This window comes from Aquarana catesbeiana, unplaced genomic scaffold (assembly GCF_042186555.1).
Source record: "Aquarana catesbeiana isolate 2022-GZ unplaced genomic scaffold, ASM4218655v1 unanchor228, whole genome shotgun sequence".
Lineage (NCBI taxonomy): Eukaryota > Metazoa > Chordata > Amphibia > Anura > Ranidae > Aquarana > Aquarana catesbeiana.
Window position 1 is genome coordinate 2,456,607 of NW_027362655.1, and position 18,062 is coordinate 2,474,668.

An 18,062-nucleotide genomic window follows, 5' to 3' on the forward strand; every position below is an offset into this window, starting at 1 on the left:
GAAGGAGAGAAAAGAAGGAAAGAGGGAGAGAGAAAAGAAGGAAGGAAAGAGGGAGAGGGGAAGAGGGAGAGGGGAAGAGGGAGAGGGGAAGAGGGAGAGGGGAAGAGGGAGAGGGGAAGAGGAAAAGGGGAAGAGGGAGAGGGGAAGAGGGAGAGGGGAAGAGGGAAAGGGGAAGAGGGAAAGGGGAAGAGGGCCTTAAGGGGAAGGGTAGGGGGAGAGGGAAGGGGAGTAGAGGGACTAGGGTTAGGGCGAGACTGGGAGGGGAGACAGAGACTGGGCTGAGGGGGGAGAGGGGATGAGGCTTGGTTGGCAATTGGCATCAGTTGTTTGGAACTTTTAGTATTTGGCTGAGGGTTAAAGTAACCCCTACTTTTTTTTAAATCTTTTTTTTCCAATCTTCAAAAATCAAAATCTCAGTGGCAGACACTGACAGTGCTGTGCTATAAACAAAATATATAAAATTAACAACACTGGTGTGGTCACTGGTCACAGTGGTCAGTCGTGTGGCAGACTAACAGCGGGCTGGGCAACTTGGCAGGGGCAGTGGCACTGGCAGACACGACAACAGTACATCAGCACTTCCTGGATAAAAAAAATGGGTGACTGCAAGGCGCAAGCAATGCTGCTCAAGATTTGGGAATGTGTAGATTTTTCTGTAAGAACACTAGTTAATCCACATGCTCTGGTTTGAGTGCGCTTCTTTTTGCAGTTACCACATCTCCTGCAGTGGAGAAAACACGCTCTGCAGACACGCTTGTGCCTGGGATACACAAGTATTGCTTTGACAGCTGAGAAAGGAGGGGAAATATGACCTCATGCTCACACCACCAGTTCAAAGGGTCCTCACTGAGAGGCAGAGGTGGGGCTTTACAATATTTTTCCATTTCCTCTTCAGCCTTGGCATAGGGGGTCTTGGGTTCTATTGTACCTTCAGTGTCAGTGAAAGACTGTCCCAGCAAACTCATGAGCAGCGATCTGGCCTTTCTTTTGGGAGGAGATGGAGAATGGTTATCCTCGACGGGTGAACTTTCTTCTTCTTCCAGAGTTTCTTTTCTTCTAGGCACTTGATCCTCCTCATGTGTCCTCTTAGATGTAATCTGTGTTTGAACGAAAAAGAATAGAAAAAAATAAATAAAACACATTGTCAATTGCCTATGATTCCGATGGGGTGATGAAAAAGCACAGGAAACGGATGGTGCAGTTCCTGCACCTCATCAGATTCAGAAGCGTGGCTTACACTATGTAGCAAGCTGTAGCTAGCTACTAGTTACAATTCGTTTCAAGAAACATGATAAAATTCAAATTAGTTGAATTACCTCCAAGGATGCAGCCTCCTCAGTCACTCCATTGTATATCTCCAATCTCTCCTCCTCTGTGAGGATAAAAGGCAGTCCCTTAAAGCGAGGATCCAGTGCAGAGGCTGTATGAAGGATCTTCTTCTCTGCCTCGCTGCTGTACCTCTTCTGAAGATCTGTTCTGATGGCATTCTTGATCTCATGGATCATGGGTGTGTCTCCCATGGTGTCTGTCATGCTCTGGAGGAGTTGTGCATTTAGAGGGGCAATGAGAGAAACTGTTGGATTACGCTCTTCTGACATCAGCATGGTTGCATCCTTCATTGGCTTTAATGCACTCATAGCATCCTCTGCATTTGACACATCTGTTTCGTTGAGAGTGCAGAGATCGGTCTCTCCTTTTCTGACTTCTGGAGACAACAAGGTGGCACAGACTGCAGGTTGTTGTTCTAAGAACCTCTCGACCATGTCATATGCGCTGTTCCATCTTGTTGGCACATCAGTTATCAGCTTATGATTCTTCAGGCCAAGACATTTCTGTTTCTCTTTTAGACAGTGGCTTGCTCTAGTGCTGCGGTGAAAGAATGTGGATATCCGTCGCACTCTGCCAAGAAGCCTGGAGAGTGTGGCCACTTTCAGCGCTCGCTGGGATGCAAGGTTCAGTGTATGGGCGAAGCATTTCACATGGGGGAATTTCCCAACTTGAGCTGCAACTATCATGTTTGATGCGTTGTCGGTCACAAGCACTACAGATTTATCGGACAGTTGCCATTCTTCCACAACATGAGACAGTAGCTCTGCCAGATGAGCACCTGTGTGAGACTCATAAATGGCTCTCGTTTGCAGCACATGCGACAAGATCTGCCAGTCCTTACTAACGTAATGTGCTGTTATTGTAACATAAGACTCCGTCGTGACTGAAGTCCATGAATCACACGTTATTGCGACTCGACTTGCTTGGCTCATTGACGCAATTATCTGAGCTTTGGTTTCGTGGTAGAGTGCAGGTATAACGTTTTCTGTAAAGTGACTTCGTGATGGGATCTTGTAACGCGGCTCTATCGTCTTCAACAGGTAGCGAAACCCAGTGTTCTCCACAACAGAGTAAGGGCGCAGGTCCTTAGCTATGAAAGCTGCCACAGCTTTTGTTATTCTCTTCCCCTTTTCAGAGTTGGGCGGCAAAGTTGAGAGTATTGCATCAATTTTTGGCTGAGCTGGGTCTATTGACTTGGCGGCGGCACTGGTGGTGGTGGTGGTGGTGGCAGGTGTTAGCATCTCTGAGTGAAAACGGCTAGCATGGTTTCTCATATTAGTAGTATTCCCTAGATATTTAATTTTTGTATGACAGGCTTTACACACAGCGTATGACTTGTCCAATTCATGCTTCCCACTTTGTTCATGTTCATAAAAGCCAAAATGTGCCCAGATGTTTGCTTTTAAAAAGCTAGGTGCATTTTTTATCTCTCGTTCTTTTTGGTCTCCTTCTGCCATTTTTTACTAGTGTAGCATGCCATGTAATTGTGACAGGGGTGATGATGACAATGTTGTCGTCTACAAACTCTGTCAGTATTAAAAAAAAAAAAAGAAAAAAAAAAAAAATTAAGTGTTTAAACCTAAAGCCTGCCACGAGATCACCAGAAAACAAAAGTAACAAGTTTCCTCTACTAGTGTAAGTGTAGTATGATTGTATGTATGTCATGATATGTTAAACAAATAGTTTATAGTTTTATGTATTCATTGTCATTGTCAATGTCTTAGTGATTGATTCACATCACAACTTCATAGTTATCTTGTTTGTGTATGATATTATTATGGTTTTGCTCATCACTGCCCCACACATGCACTGCACTCACCGCAGCAGCATGTGTGGGGCAGTGATGAGCAAAACCATAAATCATACAAAGGTATCAATGAAGTTGTGATCAATCACTAAGACAAACATTGGACATTCAATAGATTAGAGAATAGAGTTAGACTGACCTAAACCGTAATTAATTAAATGGCATTGGCATGGTCACTTAAACTCACTTTAACCCTTTCATGACTAAGCCTATTGACATTTGGTGTTTTTTACAAGTTAAAATCCATATTTTTTTTGATAGAACATTACTTAGAAAACCCCCAAACATTATATATATATATTTTTAGCAGAGAACCTAGAGAATAAAATGGCGATTGTTGCAATATTTTATGTCTCATTGTATTTAATTTATTGTGCAGCGGTCTTTTAAATGCAACTTTTTGGGGAAAAAAAAAATACTTTCATGAATTTAAAAAAATCGAAACAGCAAAGTTAGTTAGCCTAAATTTTTTGGTATAATATGAAATATGATGTGTTACGCCGAGTAAATACCAAACATGTCATGCTTTACAATTGCGCACACGTAGAATGGTGACAAAACTACGGTACCTAAAAATCTCCAAAGGAGACAAAAAAAAAATAACGGATACCACAGGTTAGAGTTACAGAGGAGGTCTAGTGCTAGAATTATAATTATTGCTCTCGCTCTGACGATCCCGGTGATACCTCACATGAGATTTGAACACTGTAACTAACTATGTGGGCCGGGTGCGACTTGCCAAGCCAACTTCCATATGCGTTTTCTTTGCTGCGGGCCGCTTTTATAATTTTTTTTTTTCTTATGTCTTTAATTTGAGAGGCTAGAGCGGTGGTAGGCACTAGGAGTAGGCAGGGGATGTCCAGTCCGCTCCTCCGGGATAACACAACCCCAGTGCCCGCTGTAAAAAACGGTACCGGGCGGGATGATGCCTGCAGCAGTGCAGCTGCGGGCATTATCCTGGTATAACCCCCCTAAGCCGAGGCCGCAAATGCGTCCACTCGACGAGGCAAAGGGGTTAATGTTTAGGAATAGGAATTCAGAATGGCATGGCAAGCACCATCATCATTATTAATATTTATTATTTACAATAATACATTTGGCATTTGCATTTTGCAATGACAGACACAGTCCACTCCTTCCATAATGCATCAGAGATACAGATTATATGATATTTTATTTATAATATATTATCTTAGTTTAAGTGTAACACCGTCCTCTACTATTTTACTACTAATACTACTGTGTGTGACACAGACAGTGAGTTACCTACCTGTGATGATGACGAGTCGGTGACGTGTTACAGCTGAGCTGGGCAGTGGCACTGGCACTCAGCCACTCACTGGCACTGCTGGTGGAGCAGGTCTCTCCTCCTCTCCTGCTGCTGCCTGCCTGTGAGACTGAGTGAGGATGAGGATTGGAGTCTGAGGACAGGACAGAATGACAAGTTTACTGAGTGTCACTTCTTCGTTCATACTGTGTGTGTGTGTGTGTGTGTGTCTGTGTGATATGGTGACACTAACATGATGATGTGACACACACACAGTCAGTTACCTACCTGATTAAGATGATGGTGGTGGTGGTGGTAGTGGTACTACTGAGCTGAGCACTGCAGTGGTAGAGTGACTGGCTGGCATTGACAACGACAAGATGAGTTGACTGGCTGGCCTGGCTGGCACTCACTGCTGCTGCTGGTCTGGAGCGGGTCTCCTCTCCTGCTGCTGCCTGTGAGGACTCGGAGTGGACTTGGAGTGAGGGCACTCATCATTGGACACACTGACAGGACACTCAGCCTGGTGAGGACTGGAGTCTGAGGACAACCAAGTGCGGCCTAGCTTGGGTCTCTCCGTCCGTGCCCTGAGTCGGGTGACGGTGACGGCACTGACGGACCTTCTCCCTCTCCCCCTGTGACAGCCTGCTGTGTTGTTCACTCACTGCAGTGCACACACTGCACAGCGGGAGCCCACTGGGAGGAAAGCTCTGGGGGGACTGGTAGTCCGGGACACGGAGGAGGCTGGAGGAGGTCGGACACGTGTTGCTCCGCTGTCTGTGTCTCCTCTTTCTAAGCCGCGACACAGGAGGATGACGTCAGCGGGAGGCGGGAGGCGGGAGAAAACGGCGCGAAAGCTTCGGCTGCTTTCGGCTTCACTCGGCTTCACTCGGAGGCAGGTCATGGCGCGGCGGCACAGCGCGAGGATGACGTCATCCTCAATAATCGATTATTTAAAGCTATAGAATCGATGCCGCATCGTGGACGGTCGAATCGCGATGCATCGATTCGACGATTAATTTCAACAGCCCTAATGGTGACTGTATCATTGTGTGTGTCAGGTTCCTATAAGGTGTCAGGATGTCACTGTCTATTTCTCCATGGAGGAGTGGGAGTATTTAAAAGGACACAAGGATCTCTACAAGGACGTCATGATGGACAATCAGCTGCCCCTCACATCACCGGGTAAGAGGAGACTTTATTGTAAAGGAGAGAGCAGTACGGAGGCTCCACCTAGATCCCCCATCATCTGATAAACACATAGAAACAATGTATTCAGTCAGTGTGTGTGTTTCCTACAGATGGATCCAGTAATGGGAACCCACCAGAGAGATGTCCCCGTCCTCTGTATTCCCGGGATTCCACACAGGAAGGTCACACCATCCCTCACCATCATCAGGTAGATGAGGAACAATCACTGATAGTATCATTAGGATCTGTACATTATCTGCATTGTTACAATAGATTACATTTTTATTCTATATTCAGAGTGGAAACCTGAGAGATTCTAAAGCTGGAGTTAAAGAAGAGATAAAGGAGGAAGATGCTAAAGAAGGGGTGATGGAGGAGTCTGAGTCTCTACAAGATTACAAAGATCTGTTTCAGGACATCGTGGTGGAGTCATCCAGGGATTCCACACAAGAAGATCACACCATCCCTCACTGTTACAAGGTTGGTGGGGCGGAGCATCTAGAACATGCAGATGTGTGGATTTTTAATGTATGCTTATAGTTTACAGATGATATTCATTCTCATTTTCTTGATTTAGAGTGGAGATCCAATCGATATAGAATTTGAGGTTAAAGCAGAAGAAGAAGAGATGTATGTGAGGGATGATCAGCAGTCTATGGAGGAGGATGGAATAACGGGGACATTTATAGAGGAGGACACTCCTACAGAGATCAGCACAGGTGGGTCATTAACACTAAATACATTCCTCCACCCATACTGCTCACTGATTGGTCCAGAGTAGGCCAAAGACTGGGTGATATAAGCCTGTAATCCCCTGGTCACTTTCCTGAGCTGTGTTCCCCGTCCTATATTCCTATCGGATAATCATCCTTCTCTGTGCTGCAGACACAATTTACGGGGATTCTGGGGTTCAGCTGGCAGCAAAATGTAGATTTCACCATAGGCATTACTAGACATAGGCACCAGGGGTATGTACTTTGGGTTTCCTGCCCCATGCCCGGGTCTAGTAAGATCTCTGACATAACAGAGTAAATAACCCTGAGAGAATTGCTATCTGCTGGCTGTGCCGGGTGGAGAGATATGTCTGTATAGTCTCAGACCCAAATCACTGAGTGCAGTCTCAGGAGATGGGAGGCAGCGGTGTGGGACCTCTGCAACTTGTCTCATGTAAACATTTAACTTTCCACTGATTATTGAATACCAATATTATGATTCCTGACCCTTACACTATATAATTTATTGTTCAATATTTTTATTGAGGTTTTAGAAGTAATGATAGTTAACAATCTTTGTTATACATTAAAACTTAAGATGAAGTATATATGAACGAATGCATATGTCAGAATAAAGTTACCAATCATGGTCAAACATAGTATCCATAACAAGTGCTGAATGTAAGGTGAGCTGTTTAGTCCAATGCCCCCAGACACCCCAATTGGGTGCAAACTGTGTCATGGGGGGGCCTGGAACACATCTCTCCTGTGGATCCAGTGAACCTTTAATAATAACATTGAAGAACTTGGAGAAATAGTAACAACAGATATCATATTAGGGGGTGTTTGTTTTTTCATGCCACTCTAGCCAGTGTGACCATTGTTTGGAGATTGAAGACAAGCGGTCTTCGCATGTAGCAAACATTTTTTCATAAGCCCCATGGATGTGTACCAGGGTTATTACTTTGTTTTTACTCAAGCTGTCTGAGGTTCTCCAGTGGCGGACAATGGTGAGTCTGGCGGCCAAAAGAATGTGGGTTATTATAGTGCAGAAGCAGTAAGGTATGGTTTTCATATTGATGTTCAGGAGGGCTAGCTCTGGTGAAGGAAAAAGCGATAATCCTGTCACTTCATTGATGATTTGGAATACCTCTTGCCAGAGTGAAGTTGTACATTGCTAGAGAAGGTGAAATAGACTTCCTATTTCTCCGCAGTTTCTCCAGCAGAGTGGTTGTGTGGTGGGGTCATATGTGTGGATCATAGAGGGAGTAATGTACCATCTAAGGTTAATTTTGTGAACTAGTTCCCAGAGGTTTGAGGATCTAGAGGCTTTGTAGTTAGTTTTGAGTGCTGTTCGCCATTGGGATTCAGTGAATGAGCATCCAAGATCTCTTTCCCATTTTAATGATGGTAGGGATTTACTGAATGATGTCTTGTCCCCTAACATATTGTAGAACAGGGATATACCTTTCGCGTTTGCTGTAGGTGAGGAGAGATATGTCCAGACGAGGGGAAGTACGTCAGTATGTAGGTGCGGATTGCGAAGTAGACAGTGTGTTGTTTGTGTGTATTTATAGAAGTCTAGCGGAGTGAGGTGGACAGAGTCTTATAAGTATGGAAAACACAGAAATCGACAGCGGTATTCTATAGGGGGAGGTTCCCTTGGAAGTTTTAAATGCTAATCTGGAGGCAACAATGGTAGGTGAAAAAAAAATACAAAACAACCACACCCTGATCATAAATCCAAACTAATTCAACTACGTCTAGAACTGAGATGGCTTCTTCTAGAAAAATTTGACAAAATCCAAAAAAGCTGAAAATTGCATTTTTCATTTGTGGTAGGGTGGTAGATGAAGGGTATGTGGGCTTTAACATGTTGCCCTTTAATTTTTTGGGCTAGGAGTTTTCCAGCTTTGTTACCAGAGCTGTAAAAATGCATTTTGCAGCTTTTTTGGATTTTGTCAAATTTTTCTAGAAGAAGCAATCTCAGTTCTAGACGTAGTTGAATTAGTTTGGATTTATGATCAGGGTGTGGTTGTTTTCAATTTAGTAAATCAGTGATTTGAATGTCTTTTAGCAATTCATCAACCCGCTGCCCCCTTCGCCTCCTGTCCCTCGCACCAAGCTGAATAAACATGCCTCTCATAAAAGCTTTGTGGGAACCTCACAATATCGAGGTATCAGATACTGAGTCCTTGTTTGTTAGAAAAAAGGATTCAAGTTCTCGGTAGAGGAGCGGTGAGTATTCGGGAGATTGGAGTATCCATGTGTTCATTTGCCACATGTATGCCGGAGAAGGGCTGGCAATGTCCTCTATGGTAACGTTTACCAGTGAGTGGTCAGACCATGTAGTGGGTAGGATGGTGGATGCTGATATTTTCTGTAAAGTCCATTGGTCGAGAAGGAAGAAATCGATGCGAAAGTAGGAATTATGGCTGGGTGAGAAAAAGGTATAGTCCCTCTCTTCTGCGTGTTGACTTCTCCATACATCGTATAGTTGGAAAACGGGTAGCAGTGGACCCAGTGAGGGTTTACAACGTACAGAGGAGGAAGAGGCATCTAGGATCGGATCCGGGGTGATGTTAAAATCACCGCACCATATGGTTGCTCCTTGTTGCACTGTACTGACTTTCCTGTGGAGCATACGTAAGAAGCGTAGCTGATGTGTATTAGGCGTATATACCATAACTATGGTGTATACAGCGTCGTTAATGGAGCAAACGAGGATGCTGTATCTTCCATCTTGGTCCCTTGTACAGGTATGGAGCTGAAAGGTAAGTGTGGTTTTTAATAGCAACAAAGATGCCTTTCTTTTTGGTTGAGGCGCAAGCAGAGACGGTAGTAATGAAATTCTTGTGCGTGCAGCGTGGCGGATTGGAAGCCTGGAAGTGGGTCTCTTGTACACAGAGAATGTCACATTTGGATTCTTCTGCAAGTTTCCATAGAGAGGATCGTGTGGCAGGATGGTTGAGACCTTTTGCGTTGATGGTTAGGATTTTGATGGTCATTGTGGTAGTGGATTATATGGAAAGGTTGTGGTTGGGTGAATTTGAGGGATTTACAATGTTCCATGAGGAAATATCTCGGTAGAAATAGCAGTATGTTCTGCTGGATTTTATCGCTTCTATGAGATGTTTTAGAAGTTGTGGTTGGTAACTAGTAGTGGTTGTTATGAGATGTTGAAAGGAAAGAGAATAAAAGAGAAAAGAAAAATGTAGTTATATAAAAATTTTTTAGGTCAATAGCCTAGAAAAGACTTCCTGATTTTGGGCACAACCGGTGCCAGAGAAGTCAAAAGATTGGGGTAAAAAGTTTCTGAGGCCGAACGTGGACTCATAAGACACATAACCATGTAGAGGTGGGTGTTCCTGCGGTCCCTGTTTAGTGCGGGTGATGACCGTTGGATCTCTGAGGCAATGGCTGGTTCTGTTGACTCTCTGCATTGCTCTGATCCATGGGTGATGCAGCAAGTGGATCTGAAAAGATATGCCATCTCTGTAGGAGGTGTAAACATTATTGGAGTGTGGTCACAATATGTTTAGACCCGTTGTGAGTTACAGACATTTTTGCTGGCGCTATCCATTGGTATTGGATGTTGTGATTGCGTAGTGCCTTGGTGATGGTGCTGATTTGCCTGCAGCGGCTTAGTGTGTGTTAGGAGAGATCCGCAAAAATTTGTAGCTGACCGTATGGGTCTGGTAGATTTCCAGAGACTTTCATTTTTTGCATGAGCTGTTCCTTCACATGATAGAAGTGGATGCGGAGGATCACATTTCTAGGTACCGCCGCGGGTAAGAAGGATGGTTTGGGGAGCCTGTGTATGCAGTCAATGACCAATTCTATGTTTTTCAATTCAGGCATGAGAGATTTAATCAGGCCGCGCGCATACGAGGGTAGGTCAGAGGGTTGCACCGATTCCGATATCCCGCAAATTTTAATGTTATTTCGATGAGATCTATCCTCAATGTCTGCCAACTTGTCTTTTATCCACTTGGTATCTTGTATTTGGGTCTCTTGTGTGTCAATGATGTAATTTACTGTGGAAGTAATGCCACTGACATTGGTTTCAATATGAATGATTCTATCCTCCATTAGAGTTAAACTGTGGCCTAGATTTTGCAATATAGACAGCATGTCAGTTTGAAGGGAGCTCCTCAGGGACACCAACATGTTCTTTAAGGTGGTATCTATTACTGGTTGCCCCATAGTGGGGAAAGCAGTAATTGAGTCATTTTGCAGATTTTGTTGCAGCAGTGTGACAGGCATGTGAGGAGTATTACTTACCTCACTGTGCTCAGCAGAGGGATCCAGTCTCATACGTGCTTTAGCTGGGCTGCTGGAAGCAGGAGAACGTGGTGGGGATAGCTGTGGTTCCTTCCTGCAGTACGGGAGCGCTTCAGGGTTGAAGGGAAAGTGTTCCGACTGCCCAGGCTGTGGAGGAGAGATAGACGCTGCCAGAGCTGCCGTGGATGTTCCTCCCACAGGACCATTTTGCCCGCTCCTCACGGCCAGTTGGTATGAGAACTCCGTGAGTTTTCGCGGGAGCCGGCTGTCTTTTCTCTTCTGTGCCATGATCCGCGGTGGCAACGGGTGGGCGGTCGCGGCTCCGGTATGTGGGATTTCGCCGCTGGAAAGCAGGCAGACGCAGTGTGTGTGGTCCTGTGTGTGGAGCTCATTACTCACACGTCCATCTTGTCCACGCACCGGCCACGCCCCTAACTCACACTTTATAATTTATATTGTACATTACATACTTCTGACCCTTGCACTATATACTCTAGGTTGTACATTACATCATTCTGATACTATATAGTCCTATCTGTAATATGTTATACCATATGTTGTACATTACATAGTCCTGACTTCCTCTCACTACCCTCTACCCACTGCTATATATTTACTTTTGTCTACCAGCTGGACTTTTTATATCTGATGATTTGATTTGAGCACAGACCTTTACATGTTGATAATAATGTGAAAACATCCTCAGACTTCGGAACCTTAAACAGAAAGTGATAATGAGGGAGGAGTCAATAACCCAATGATGGTGGTCTTCAGGATCAGTCCAGTCTTCATCTTGGTTGGTCTCCCCCCCATCCTCACTCTCTGACCTCTGGTGGGGCTCAGCCCCGCTGTTATTTAGTCCATGATTTAGTCATGAATAAGGAAGTGCAGGACTTCTTGCGTTGGGAAGATGGCAATGCGTAATAGAGGGGGTGGGGACACTCGCCCTATAATCCCCTCATCACTGTCACTCCTATAAAAGACAGTTCTCGCTGTTTCCTCACTCTCTGACGAAGGTCCATGAATAAAGAAATTAATTGGTAGGAGATCAGAGGACCCATTTACTAGTTACCTTGAGGGTGGAATTGTAAGATCCTCAGAGACAAAGCTGCCTGATGTGGGCGGAGTCCTGGTTTAGGGGAACCAATCTGCTCATGTCTAGTTATAATCTTTTTATTTCTATTTTAGTAGATGGACGGGAGATGAGGAAAACCTCACAGGATTGTCTCACTTTGTCTCCAGACTGTAAAGTAGAAGATGAGGACATCACACAGTATAGTCCAAGAGAAAACCCGACTACCTCAAATGTCCATCCGGCACCACACAGTGTAGATGGACCATCGTATTCCTCTTATCCTGAGGAACCTCAGACTGTGAGGGATGGTGCCGTCCTTCCAACAGAGAAGATGCTTTCCTGTACTGAGTGCGGGAAGTGTTTCCGTTTTAGATCCAAACTTAATGAGCATAAAAGATTTCACATGGGGGAGAAGTCACATTCCTGCCCTGAGTGCGGGAAATGTTTTTTATATAAGTCCAATCTTTATAGACATCAGAGATCTCACACAGAGGAAAAACTGTATTCCTGTTCTGAGTGCGGGAAATGTTTTGGACAAAAGTCAGATCTTGTCACACATCAGAGATCTCACACAGGGGAGAAGCCCTATTCCTGTTCTGAGTGCGGGAAATGTTTCCATTCTATATCTGGTTTTAATGTGCATAAAGGATCTCACACAGGGGAGAACTCGTATTCCTGTCCTGAGTGCGGGAAATGTTTTTCACATAAGTCCAATCTTTCCAGACATCAGATTTCCCACATGGGGGAAAAGCCGTATTCCTGCGCTGAGTGCGGGAAATGCTTTTCACAGAAGGCCAATCTTAACAGACATCAGATTTCCCACACGGGAGAGAAGACATATTCTTGCTCTGAGTGCGGGAAATACTTTTCAGACAAGTCTGAACTTTACAGACATCAGAGATCTCACACGGGGGAGAAGCCATATTCTTGTCCTGAGTGCGGGAAATGTTTTTCACAGAAGTCCAGTCTTTACACACATCAGAGATCTCACACTGGGGAAAAGCCGTATTCCTGTCCTGAGTGTGGAAAATGTTTTTCACGTAAGTCCACTCTTTACATACATCAGATTTCCCACATGGAGGAGAAGCCGTATTCCTGTGCTGAGTGCGGGAAATGTTTTTCACAGAAGTCCAATCTTTACAGCCATCAGAGAGTGCACACAGGAGAGAAGCCATATTCCTGTCCTGAGTGTGGGAAAAAATTCTCACATAAGTCCACTCTTTACAGCCATAAAATATTGCACACAAGGGAGAAGCCATATTGTTGTCCTGAGTGAGGGAAATGTTTTTCAGCTAAGTCCAATCTTTACATACATCAGAGATCTCACACGGGGGAGAAGCCGCTTTCCTGTCCTGAGTGAGGGAATTGTTCCTCACTGAAGTCCTGTCTTCCTGTACATCAGGGATCCCACACAACCCTCGAGGTGTATTAGTGCCTTGAGTGTGGGAAATGTCTTCTATATGAATGTTGCTGGACATCACAGCTCTCATGTGGGGAAGAAGCACACCCTGATATACACCTCAGATATACTCCACGGCTGATCTTCATCATGTTCTGATTCCAGTTCTGCCTTGGAGGCAAGACGGCAGAGGTGTGTCCCGGTTCTGGGCCTCGAGCGTGTGTGTGTCTGGCGCTGTGAGTGCTGTGATGTCTGCCCGTGCTTGAGCCCGGTCTTTCTCATGTCCAGGATGTCCCGATCTCAGCCTGGTAGTGTAGGAGCAGATTAAAGGGCATAAAAGGCTCCGAAAATCGAAAAAAGATTATTTCCAGGATTTTTGCGGAGCTCTGGAGAAACACTTGTTGCCTCGCTCACATCCGGTCACCCCAGGAACACACATTTAACCCCTTGATCGCCCCCCCTAGTGTTAACCCCTTCACTGCCAGTGACATTTAAAAAGTAATCAGTGCATTTTTATAGCACCAATCGCTGTATAAATGTCAATGGTCCCTAAAATGTGTCAAAAGTGTCCGATCTGTCTGCCGCAATGTCGCAATACCGCTAAAAATCGCAGATCACCACCATTACTAGTAAAAAATAAAAATGCCATAAATCTTTTCCATAGTTTGTAGACACTATAACTTTTGGGAAAACCAATCAATATACGCTTATTGTGATTTTTTTTTTTTTTTTACCAAAAATATGTAGAAGAATACATATTGGCCTAAACTGATGAAGAAATTAGTTTTTTAAAAACATTTTTGGGGACATTTATTATAGCAAAAAGTTAAAAATATTGTTTTTTTTTTTTTAAATTGTCGGTCTTTTTTTGTTTATAGTGCAAAAAATAAAAACCACAGAGGTGATCAAATACCACCAAAAGAAAGCTCTATTTGTGGGGGAAAAAAAGGACGCAAATTTCGTTTGGGTACAGTATTGCATGACTGTGAAATTACCAGTTAAAATTACGCAGTGCCAAATTGTAAAAAGTTCTCTGGTCAGGAAAGGGGGTAAAACCTTCCGGGGCTGAAGTGGTTAAACTGTATTAAAAAAGCTCACCACTGGGAGCCCAAAGAGTACTCATATAGTGTAGTATTTTATTCCAATAAAAGCAAACACAATGCTGCCACGAAGAAAAACAGATAGGCCAAACTTACAGTAATGGCCGCCGCTCCTAGCACAAGAGCACAGAGGTGTCAGCACGTAGGCCCCTCCCAATGTGTTTGGTGCACATACACGTTATCAAGGGAACCACCTATCGCCTTAACCGAGGTGGCGGAAGTTCAAAAAATCAAAGCCAGAAGTACTCCTGCCACCATTTTCCAAGCGGTTGGATGTACCAGAAGTATTAGAACAGCCATTTTCTTGGAGCTCCAGCTTAACATTATTAGGCAATGAGGACTGTATTTAAAAAGAGAAGAATAAAATTACGGCTCCCATTTTACTGTGGTTCACAATAATAGGTATATAGGTATAGAATACTAACATCCACCTGATGCCATAGAAGTGAAGCCCGGGGGAAACAATTTTAACACCAAAATTAAACAACTATATCAGTGCCCTACAGTGCACATCAGTGACATCAGTGAGTGCTTATCAGTGCCACTATAGTGCTCATTAGTGCACATCAGTGCCTCCCTATCAGTGGATCCTCATCAGCACCTGTCAGTGCCACCTCATCAGTTTAGATCAGTGCAGCCTTAGCGCAGTACATAATTGCACCCCTATCAGCACTAGGGATGAGCTTCGAGTTCGAGTCGAACTCATGTTCGACTCGAACATTGGCTGTTCGCAAGTTCACCGAACAGGGAACAATTTGGGGTGTTCGCGGCAAATTCGAATGCCGCGGAACACCCTTTAAAAGTCTATGGGAGAAATCAAAAGTGCTAATTTTAAAGGCTAATATGCAAGTTATTGTCATAAAAAGTGTTTGGGGACCTGGGTCCTGCCCCAGGGGACATGGATCAATGCAAAAAAAAGTTTTAAAAACGGCCGTTTTTTCAGGAGCAGTGATTTTAATAATGCTTAAAGTCAATCAATAAAAGTGTAATATCCCTTTAAATTTCGTACCTGGGGGGTGTCTATAGTGTGCCTGTAAAGGGGCGCATGTTTCCTGTGTTTAGAACAGTCTGACAGCAAAATGACATTTTGAAGGAAAAAACTCATTTAAAACTACCCGCGGCTATTGCATTGCCGACAATACACATAGAAGTTCATTGATAAAAACGGCATGGGAATTCCCCAAAGGGGAACCCCGAACCAAAATTAAAAAAAAAAAAATGACGTGGGGGTCCCCCTAAATTCCATACCAGGCCCTTCAGGTCTGGTATGGATATTAAGGGGAACCCCGGCCAAAATTTAAAAAAAAAAATGACATGGGGTTCCCCCTAAATTCCATACCAGACCCTTCAGGTCTGGTATGGATTTTAAGGGGAACCCCGCGCCAAAAAAAAAAAAAAAAACGGCGTGGGGTCCCCCCAAAAATCCATACCAGACCCTTATCCGAGCACGCAACCTGGCAGGCCGCAGGAAAAGAGGGGGGGACGAGAGTGCGCCCCCCCTCCCTCCTGAACCGTACCAGGCCACATGCCCTCAACATTGGGAGGGTGCTTTGGGGTAGCCCCCCAAAACACCTTGTCCCCATGTTGATGAGGACAAGGGCCTCATCCCCACAACCCTGGCCGGTGGTTGTGGGGGTCTGCGGGCGGGGGGCTTATCGGAATCTGGAAGCCCCCTTTAACAAGGTGGCCCCCAGATCCCGGCCCCCCCCTGTGTGAAATGGTAAGGGGGTACATAAGTACCCCTACCATTTCACGAAAAAAGTGTCAAAAATGTTAAAAATGACAAGAGACAGTTTTTGACAATTCCTTTATTTAAATGCTTCTTCTATCTTCCTTCATCTTCTGGTTCTTCTGGCTCTTCTGGCTCTTCTGGTTCTTCCTCCGGCGTTCTCGTCCAGCATCTCCTCCGCGGCGTCTTCTATCTTCTTCTCCTCGGGCCGCTCCGCACCCATGGCATGGGGGGGAGGCTCCCGCTCTTCTCTTCTTCTTTTCTTCTCTTCTTCTCTTCTTCATTTTCTTCTCCGGGCCGCTCCGCAATCCATGCTGGCATGGAGGGAGGCTCCCGCTGTGTGACGGCGCTCCTCGTCTGACAGTTCCTAAATAAGGGGGGGGCGGGGCCACCCGGTGACCCCGCTCCCCTCTGACGCACGGTGACTTGACGGGACTTCCCTGTGACGTCACGGGGAATGCCACAGGGAAGTCCCGTCAAGTCACCGTGCGTCAGAGGGGGGCGGGGTCACCGGGTGGCCCCGCCCCCCCGTTATTTAAGAACTGTCAGACGAGGAGCGCCGTCACACAGCGGGAGCCTCCCTCCATGCCAGCATGGTTTTGCGGAGCGGCCCGGAGAAGAATATGAAGAAGAGAAGAAGAGAAGAGCGGGAGCCTCCCCCCCATGCCATGGGTGCGGAGCGGCCCGAGGAGAAGAAGACAGAAGACGTCGCGGAGGAGATGCTGGACGAGAACGCCGGAGGGAGAACCAGAAGAACCAGAAGAGCCAGAAGAACCAGAAGATGAAGGAAGATAGAAGAAAGAAGAAGCATTTAAATAAAGGAATTGTCAAAAACTGTCTCTTGTCATTTTTAACATTTTTGACACTTTTTTCGTGAAATGGTAGGGGTACTTATGTACCCCCTTACCATTTCACACAGGGGGGGGGCCGGGATCTGGGGGTCACCTTGTTAAAGGGGGCTTCCAGATTCCGATAAGCCCCCCGCCCGCAGACCCCCACAACCACCGGCCAGGGTTGTGGGGATGAGGCCCTTGTCCTCATCAACATGGGGACAAGGTGTTTTGGGGGGCTACCCCAAAGCACCCTCCCAATGTTGAGGGCATGTGGCCTGGTACGGTTCAGGAGGGAGGGGGGGCCGCACTCTCGTCCCCCCCTCTTTTCCTGCGGCCTGCCAGGTTGCGTGCTCGGATAAGGGTCTGGTATGGATTTTTGGGGGGACCCCACGCCGTTTTTTTTTTTTTTTTTGGCGCGGGGTTCCCCTTAATATCCATACCAGACCTGAAGGGCCTGGTATGGAATTTAGGAGGACTCCCACGTCATTTTTTTTTTTTAATTTTGGTTCGGGGTTCCCCTTTGGGGAATTCCCATGCCGTTTTTATCAATGAACTTCTATGTGTATTGTCGGCAATGCAATAGCCGCGGGTAGTTTTAAATGAGTTTTTTCCTTCAAAATGTCATTTTGCTGTCAGACTGTTCTAAACACAGGAAACATGCGCCCCTTTACAGGCATACTATAGACACCCCCCAGGTACGAAATTTAAAGGGATATTACACTTTTATTGTTTGACTTTAAGCATTATTAAAATCACTGCTCCTGAAAAAACGGCCGTTTTTAAAACTTTTTTTTGCATTGATCCATGTCCCCTGGGGCAGGACCCAGGTCCCCAAACACTTTTTATGACAATAACTTGCATATAAGCCTTTAAAATTAGCACTTTTGATTATTCATGTTCGTGTCCCATAGACTTTAACGGTGTTCGCATGTTCGAACGAACTTTTTTCCTGTTCGCATGTTCTGGTGCGAACCGAACAGGGGGGTGTTCAGCTCATCCCTAATCAGCACCCATTAGTGCACCCTCATCAGAACCCAGCAGTGCAGCCTCTTCAGCACCCAGCAGTGCAGCCTCATTAGACCAGCCTCATCAGTGTAGCCACATCTGTCTCAGTGTCCCTTATTGCAGCAGTTTGTCACCACATCTCGCAGTCACCAGTATGGCAAAAAAATATGTTTTCCAGAGAAGAGGCACACCAACTTCTAAGCTTGACTGACAAGAGCAGTGGGGTGCTCTCTAAGTCCGATTTGGAATTTTGAACCTGTTTTAAGCAGTGGGTCTGCTACAGAATTAGAGGAGGAGGAAAGTGTGCCAACCAAATGAAGGCATTCTGTC

At 45.3% G+C, this 18,062-nt stretch overlaps 2 protein-coding genes across 2 annotated transcripts in view; one reads left to right on the plus strand and one right to left on the minus strand.

The window, feature by feature from the left end:
- LOC141121714 (uncharacterized) overlaps window positions 1-18,062 on the plus strand; it is an 88,261-nt gene that overhangs the window by 18,549 nt on the left and 51,650 nt on the right. Inside the window, 5 exon segments of the mRNA XM_073611429.1 lie at window positions 5,465-5,588; window positions 5,705-5,802; window positions 5,892-6,074; window positions 6,172-6,313; window positions 11,780-13,007. Coding sequence (XP_073467530.1) covers window positions 5,465-5,588; window positions 5,705-5,802; window positions 5,892-6,074; window positions 6,172-6,313; window positions 11,780-13,007 — 1,775 coding nt within the window.
- On the minus strand, window positions 669-2,854 carry LOC141121722 (E3 SUMO-protein ligase ZBED1-like). The gene is made up of 2 exons (XM_073611433.1): window positions 1,317-2,854; window positions 669-1,097 (listed from the first exon to the last, which is right to left on the minus strand). Exons 1-2 carry the CDS (start codon window positions 2,784-2,786, stop codon window positions 669-671), a joined length of 1,899 nt encoding a protein of 632 aa, XP_073467534.1. The 5' UTR covers window positions 2,787-2,854.